General features: G+C 50.5%; 1 protein-coding gene across 2 annotated transcripts in view; it reads right to left on the reverse strand.

Moving 5' to 3' along the window:
- Positions 1-3,212: 3,212 nt before the first annotated feature.
- Positions 3,213-7,921, reverse strand: part of ATXN1L (ataxin 1 like) — a 7,906-nt gene continuing 3,197 nt past the window's right edge. Inside the window, exon 3 of one of the 2 annotated variants that reach the window (XM_017539168.2) lies at positions 3,213-6,794. In XM_017539168.2, coding sequence (XP_017394657.1) covers positions 4,608-6,677 — 2,070 coding nt within the window. In that variant the 5' untranslated portion in view covers positions 6,678-6,794 and the 3' untranslated portion in view covers positions 3,213-4,607. Of the gene's footprint in view, positions 6,798-7,921 lie in introns of both variants that reach the window. The other variant, XM_017539169.2, reaches the window with a different exon arrangement.

Raw genomic sequence — 7,921 nt, forward strand, 5'->3', positions numbered from 1 at the left:
ATGGCTTTGGGATCACAAAGACTTTGAGTTTGCAATCTACCGGGGAGGGATCTAGGTTTAACAGGAGAACTAATAAAGAAACCTTTAGTGTGAAAAGTGCATTTATGACTATTGTTCCTGCTGGGGAGGCAGCAGGCCAAACCGGGACACCCCTCCTCCTTCCGCCCCAGCACTGTGCATAGTCTGCAGCTAAGGAGAGAGTGCAGTCGACTCCAGCATCTCTGGGGCCAGTGTCATCCTAGGCCCAGACCAGGCTTCTGGGCCAAAGATGGATCCTAGAGTTGAAAGAGCAACTGACAGCTGCAAAGACCCAGATGCTTATTTTATTATTGCATAATGTGGGAGACCTTCCCTACCCCAGGGAAGCTGGAGGGTGAAGGCTTCCCAGGAAAGGGCAAACAGGTTCCTGATCAACATCCAACCTAATAAGGTTCAGCTTTTCAACTGTAGTGCACACTTTTTCCCAACTGGAAGGTACTGTAGCTTCACTGTCGTTTAGTAAACTCAGCCTAGGAGACCAAGATGTCTCCCTAAAACTTAGTCTCTGTCCTATTTACTTTTTTTTTAATAAGACTGTGACCTAACCTCCCATGGCCAATTCAATCAATCAGACTATCTTTACTCCAATGGACCCAGGCCTTTTCCCAGTTAATCCATGTCCACCCTTCATCTCCAGAGGGATCACTCAACTCCAGTATGCCTGCTTGCTGCAGGTTCAAATCACACCACCATCCTGTACTTCCCTCTAAATCGCCCATGATGCCCACAGGTAAAAAGAAAACTAAACCCCACTTGAGGGGCAATTTCAGCCAAACTTTAAACCCTCTCCAAACTCCAGAATCCACCTAACTGGAGCTGGAGGATCTACAATGGGATGCTGGCATGGGCCCTAATGTGGTTCCCTTCATTTCGTTTTTAAAACAGGATACAAGATACCACAGAGGAAAGAAGTTAATACAACAGAAGACACCCACTAGCAGAAACCTGCTTGTTTCTCCCTCAAGATAGTCAGACATTTGGAGCCAAAGGGCTCCCAACAGCACTGAAGCCATATCCCTTTGGATTCACCAGCCCACCAGCAGCATTTCATACCATCCCTATTCAACATGACTTTGCAATAAAATAAGATGGCAGAATACAGGTAAGAATGAAACAGACACCTGGACTTAATCTACATGGCCAAAGACATGGAAGGACAGGAGCTGTAGAGGGCAGCAGACAGGACAGTGAGCAGACAGCAGCAGTGGCAAAGCAGCACAGAGCAAAGCCCTTGGTGTTATGACCAACTGGGACCAAGAATGCAGAAGGATCAGCCCAGATCCGCTGGGGCCCCTCCCCTCAGGTACAAGCACTCAGCTCTGAACTCCCAGAGCCCCTTCCCACCATGCCACCTCTCTTCCCAATATACACTAATCTTGATAGGAATGATTCAAGACTTGGCTTATTATCCATCCATTACTGGGTTCCCCTATTCCCGTACAGTGCCAGACAGTCAGCAGTTCTCCTTTCTATCAATAAGCTCTGGGAACATCCTACTGCTCACAAGGGACAGGCTCTGGCCCTTGTCAACTGCTCATTCCTAAAAAGTTGACAACTTCCCACTAAAATGCTCACGCTCTAGGCCAGGTGTGGTGGCTCACACCTGTAATCCAAACACTTTGGCGGCCAAGGCGGGCGGATCACCTGAGGTCGGGAGTTCAAGACCAGCCTGACCAACATGGTGAAAGCCCGTCTTAAAAAAAAAAATGCTCATTCTCTAAAAACTGCTCTCACATCTCCTGCAAACTCAGGAAATTCCTATAAGGAAGAATGGACACACCACAGGTTAGTCTTACTTTTCATGCCTGGAGGAAAAGACTAAACTGCAAGGGGAAGGTCATAGCTCTGACTGAGGTTTAGGGCACAGACCTTCTTTTCCTGGGGACCATATTTTATGAAATATATCTTTGCAGCTCAGCAAGATCAAGTATTAATATGTTACATATGCATGGCACGATATTGTGGTATTACAGGAGCTGCTGGTATTGCTTCACCAGCAAGAGACAGAAGAGGAGCAACAACAGAAAGGTCAGGGCCCAACTTGCCAGGGTCCTCAAGAATTTCTCTTTCCAGAATTCAGTGGAAGTTACCAGTTTGTAAAGTCACAACTAGCCCAAGTGGAGGGTGACTTGATTTAAACTAATTAGTCTATAACTAGTTAGACATAGGTTTGCCCCATAAAGAGAAAGCTCAGCTTGTATCCTTGCGGTCATTTCTTGAGCATCTACTGTGTACATGTTACTAAATTCAGTTGATGAGCCTTCCTATGAGGAAGGATGTTTGTGAGAAACCTGTGCAAACAATGAACTCTAGGAATAAGTTGCTCATGAAACAGCCAGAGATGAGGCCTTCTCCAAAGGCTCTCATTTGAAGGGATTCCACAAGACTCAACCCCACAGGCCCCCACTGTAGGAGACAAGTCAGAGAAAGCAGCATTCAGAGAATGGGGGACAGAGAAGAGGAAAGATATGATCCCAAATGCAATACAAAGTTGGTGTCTGGTTCTGACATAAACCAGATATTGAAGCACTCGCAGTCAGGTCAGCAGTTTCCTTTGATGGACCCCTAAAAGCTGACTGACCAGGCAGCTGCTTTCAAGGAATCAGTGGAGTGTAGGGCTTGTCGCAAACAAGCCAGTTTCAGTCACTCTGTTCCCCCAGGAGAACAACCTTTAGCACCTGAACACTAAGAATGACTCCATTCTCAGAACTTCCCCTCCCCCCAGGAGGTAGGTAAGATTATTTATCCCCATTTGGCAGGTGGGGAGGAAGTGAAAGAGCCCGAGGTCACGAGACTTGCCGAAAGTCCTTGACAAAGCAGAGATCAGACCTCAGAGGTTTGGACTCCTGATGCCAGGCCAGGTCTCAGCCAATCCAAGTATACCTTATAAAGGAAATGCCAGGATCATAGCCTGGGAGAAGTCTAACCAGAGAGCTGGGTGGACAATACCCTGAGTTGCCTTCAAGAGTCTAAAGACCCCCAAAAAACAAACAAAAAACTCACCCACCTGAAAGCTAGTGGGGGAGCCTAATTCCCAATACCCAATGGAACCCCACGGTCTGAGCTGATGCTAAAAGTTGTGAAGAAGATGTGGGATTAAGACATTGGCGGGGAGCAGGAGGGGGTGCAAATGTAACTAAGATTGAAAATACTTTTTGCAGAGGAATATACCGCCACAAAATGACATCTACCTCAGGTATTGAAATGTTATCAAGACTATCCTAGAATCTTAGAGCTAGTGGTGGAAGGGGATAGCTTGGAGATGCCAGAATGCTGGGAGAAGCAGTGGAATAAGACAGGAGGGGACATATGGGACATGTGAAAATGCCATGATGGGCACTGCCCAGCCACGAATTCGCCCTGGCCCAGGGCACAGTTCCCTTCCTGTTTCTCCACCTAGCTGTTTGGCAGTGGAAGTGGAGGGGACATGATTTTGAGATTTTAAAAATAAGAGATTATAGCTGATGGGGAAACCCAAAAGACCCCTTACCCACCAAAAACTAGAGGTCTTGGTCAGAGTGGACAAAACCAACTTTGCAGACAAGGAAAGGCAGTGCAGCTACAAACGAGGCCCAGGTCACGACACCATGCAGAGGTCAGGGTAGCAGGAGGGTGGGGGCGGCGCAGGCACTTAGGCACAACACAGACAAAGGTGGGGGGTTGGTGCCTGGGGAAGAGTCTACTAGCTCTTTCTAAAGTCACCATTACCAACGAGATTCTGTGAGATTTCAAAGTGGGTCTGGCATACTGAGTTGGAGGAGCTTTCTTAGGTGAGCTACCATTCCAGAAGCCCTGCCTAGAACCCAGTCAGCCTGGCTATCAAGTCTTTCTCCCAAAGTCCCCTGACTGAGTCCCTGGCAAGGCAGTACTTCACTCTGCACCCTGCAGGGGCTCCTTCTCTGGGCCCCCATGCTGCTAGAAGCCTTGTAGGCGGAATGGTGAAGAGAGATGGGGACGGCTATGAAGCAGAGGATCAAGCAGAGTCCTGTCGATGAGAGTGCTCCTCCCCCAAACACCCAGCCATAGACATCTGGAACAAAATCACCCTTTAAAGTGCACATCTCTCACAAGAAGGGTTCTGGGTGGGAACCCTCTTATTTCCAACCTTGGGGCCTCCTGCCCTTCCACCACAAAAAAGGAAAAAAACTTCTGACAGTTTAACTGCTACTATAAGCTGTGGATCATCATTTTTGGCTCTTTCTTTACTCCCTCCCTCTGCCATCTGCTCCCAAAGCCTGGACTTTCCTTTGCAGGAGCTAGGGATGGGGAGGAAAGGACAGGGAGGCCCTGATTTTGGAATGTTTCTTCTCCTGTGTGCACCCCCTTCCTTCCTTGCCCCAGGCCTGCTGCTCCCCATCACAACACCCTCTGGGGTTGTCCTGAAAGGACGCCATGGGAGTAATGAGCAACAGATCCTGCCTTGAGAGGCTGACTTCATGCCTCCCCTTTCCCCCAAATCTCACTGCCAAGTAAGCCATTCCCTGCTTGGCGTGTGCAAATCCTCTGCCTGCTCACGGCGGCGAGGCTCAGCTCTGGGGTAAAGCCCACAGTCCTGGTCTGGGAAAGTTTCATTTTCCTGCATTGGAACGCCCTTCAATGGACAGCTTTACCTCCTGTGGAATGAAAGAGGGACGGAGCAGTGCGGCCCGTGCCTCCTCCCCTTGCATGCTGTATCTTTGGAAGCTTGGGGCTGGCCAGCAGGCCTGAGCACCGGGCTCAGGCTGGGAAGGCTCTACCACATGGGAGCCCTCTCCTGCCAGCTGGCTCTTCCCCTCACTGTCACATAGCTCTCTGGGTCCCAAGACCGTCCTCTCAGGCCTTTCTCGGGGGGGACCCAGCTGGCCTGGGGGAGCGCAGCTGGCCTGAGAAACTGAGTTACTGTTCAAGCTCTGTAAACTGATAGAGATGCAGACATCTCCCACCTGTAGCCGATGGCAGGGCAGAGAGAAGAGCTGTGTCGTCCGCCCAGGGTTGCAGGAGGACCAACCCTGGCCATATACAAAGAAGGGGTGCTCAGGGGGCACCTCGATGCTCACTTTGCTCTGCTGTTCACCAACCACAAAATGCAGCATGACAAATCCAGGCCATTGGCTCTCCTGAATGTCCACGACCGTGCTAGAGTCGATCTTCAGCCCCCCGCTCACTTCGGCACTGCGCACAAAATCCTGGGTCTGGAGGTCCTCCACCCGCTTCAGCTCTCCCGTAGCCAGCTGGATGATGGCGCCTTTCATGAAATGGGAAGGCAAGTGGGAGGAGGTAATGGGGGGCGGTGTTGGCTCCTTGTCTGGGAAGGTGGCTCTGGCCTGCACGTCCAGACTTGATGCTACCAGGATCTCCGAGCCCACAGGCAGCAGGCCTGAGTCAGTTCCAGTGGGCACCAGGTTGCCATTGGCTACAACCATTGCTTTGGGTAAAGGTCTATGTTTTACTGGTTCCTGATGGGACTGAGGGTAGAACCCACGGACCTGATTTTTCTCTGCCAGCTCTGCAGTGTTCCTGGCTGACCCCTGTCCCTCACCCTGATGGTCGGGGGTATGATGGGATAGGTTGAGGGGGCTGTGTTCCTCCTTCCTCTGAGCTGCCACCACACGATAGTCCTGAGAAGCTAAAGCGCCAACCACCCGCTGGACCTCGAGGTCAGTGTCCGGAGTCCCTCGGTGTGCCAGGGCCGCTACCTCCACCCGTGGAGTCTGAGAACCTGAAAACAACTGTCCATCCACCACACATTCTACCACGGGCACCAGTCCCTGGCCTTCACCCTTGCTGTTGGGGGAGTCAAGGGCTTCGCTTTCCCGTCTTACGATATTTCGCTCTCGCTGTCTCTGTCCTCCATTTGCAGCAGCTGCTTCCAGAGCAGACTGGCTCTCCTGAGGGGTAAGAACTGGGCTGGCACCTGCTGGAGGGGTTTCATGCAAAGTATACCCAGCAGGTAACCTGGACATCTGATAATAAATGGGCATCCGGCCTGGAGCGAGGTCCAGGGGCTGAGTACTTGAATGATGCGGCAATTGCCCAGGTGGGGAGGTGGCAGGCGGGGCTTTGTTAAATGAGTGGGCCGGGGAGGGAGCCTGCGGCGGAGGAGTGGCTCCTTCTGCCAGAAGTGAGGCATATGGCACAAAGTGTGGAAGGTGAGAGGTGGCAAGGTTGGCAGAAGGAGATAGGAGGGGACTTGGTAGGAAATTAGGTGGCACAGCATAGGGAAGGCTATAAGGAGACCCAATGAACTGCAGCGAAGTGGATGGGAGCTGAGCATAGTGGATTGGGGGATAGTGGATGCCTGGATGTTGAATCAGTGAAGACGCTACATTAAACGTGGGGGGCAAGGGGCTCATATTCACCACAGATGGGAGGCCAGTTGGTGAGAAGGTGGCAGGTGGCACAGCCACCTTATACAGCATGCCATACTGGTCCACTGTCAGACCGGTGATAGCCTCAGCTCCATCACCCCCCAGGCTGACTCTAGCTCCTGCCTGGCTCTGCCCGGCCACCACAACCCCTCGGGACCAATCAGAGGCATCACTGGAGGGTGTGTGGTTAGTGGAGCAGCTGGTAGTTCTCCCCATATTCTCGCTGGTCACGGGGAGGTCTCGTTTCTTTGGTGGAAGGCATTCCTGACTCCTCTCATGAACAGGTTTCATATTGCTTTGTGGTGTTCCTGGAGCCTGGAAGGAGTCGGCTTGCTCCCTGGGGCATCAGAAGGGGCTTCGCTGTGGCTTCCCTGTACCCCTCTCTGCTTCTGGCTGGGGTGCCCACATCTGCTAGGGAACAAATCAGAGGCAAAGAAAAGTAACCTAGGGATGAGCCAAGACAAAGGAAATAGGAGGAATTGTGCCATGGAGAAAGATGTAACAAAAGGGATTGTTAGAAAAAAGGAAGTAAAAGAAGGGGGCAGACAAGGAGACTTCCCCCAACTCATCCAGACTGGAACATGAGAGAAACAATGGGGGAAACCACAAGGCACCAAGAGCTACAAGGATGACTATTCACCAATGCGCAAATAACCTGTGGGCTCCCCAAGCCCAGAGAGACCAACAGCTTCACGGTTAGTCATGTGTCTCATGAGCATCTTGAGTCTTTTCAGCCTTCTTCCCAAAGGGGGCTCTGAACACCAAGTCTTTCCTGCTGGTTTTTTTTCCTTTTATTTTTAAGATGGAGTTTTGCTCTTGTCGCCCAGGCTGGAGTGCAGCAGCGCAATCTTCAGCTCACCAGAACCTCTGCCAGCTGGGTTCAAGCAATTCTCCTGCCTCAGCCTCCTGAGTAACTGGAATGGAACTACAGGCACGCACCACCACGCCCAGCTAACTTTGTAATTTTAGTAGAGATGGGGTTTTACTATGTTGGCCAGGCTAGACTCGAACTCCTGACCTAGGGTGGTCCGTCCGCCTCAGGCTCCCAAAGTGCTGGGACTACAGGCATAAGACATCATGCCCAGCCTCCTGCTGGCTCTTTTCTTTAAGTTTCTCCTTTTGTATCAAATATGAATGTGCCACCTTCTTTCCTGAACATATGACCTCATCCTTGCTTCCTTACTGTAGCCTAATTTGGGTTATGATCTCACCTACTACCATCCCAAGCCTGGCTAAAAAAACTCTCTTCCACCTTTGCCTTGTATCATCAGTATCTCAAGGACCTAGGTGTCAAATTCTCAGGTCTGCTTGTGTCTTTTACTTTTTTGTAAACTTTGCTCCCTAACCAGGTTATGAAAATAAACATTTTTGTCCCATGAAATACTACACTTTAACTCAGATTCTATACAGCGAGAGTGAGTAAACTAGTTTGCTGTCAACTTGTTTCTCCTCCCCACAAAAGAAAAACAATATTCTTCTGACCTTCTGTAGACTTCCAGTTCCCTAGTCTCAAAAGGCTTCTTTTTTTTTTTTTT

The sequence above is a fragment of the Cebus imitator genome, unplaced genomic scaffold, assembly GCF_001604975.1.
Source record: "Cebus imitator isolate Cc_AM_T3 unplaced genomic scaffold, Cebus_imitator-1.0 Scaffold117, whole genome shotgun sequence".
Classification (NCBI taxonomy): Eukaryota; Metazoa; Chordata; class Mammalia; order Primates; family Cebidae; genus Cebus; species Cebus imitator.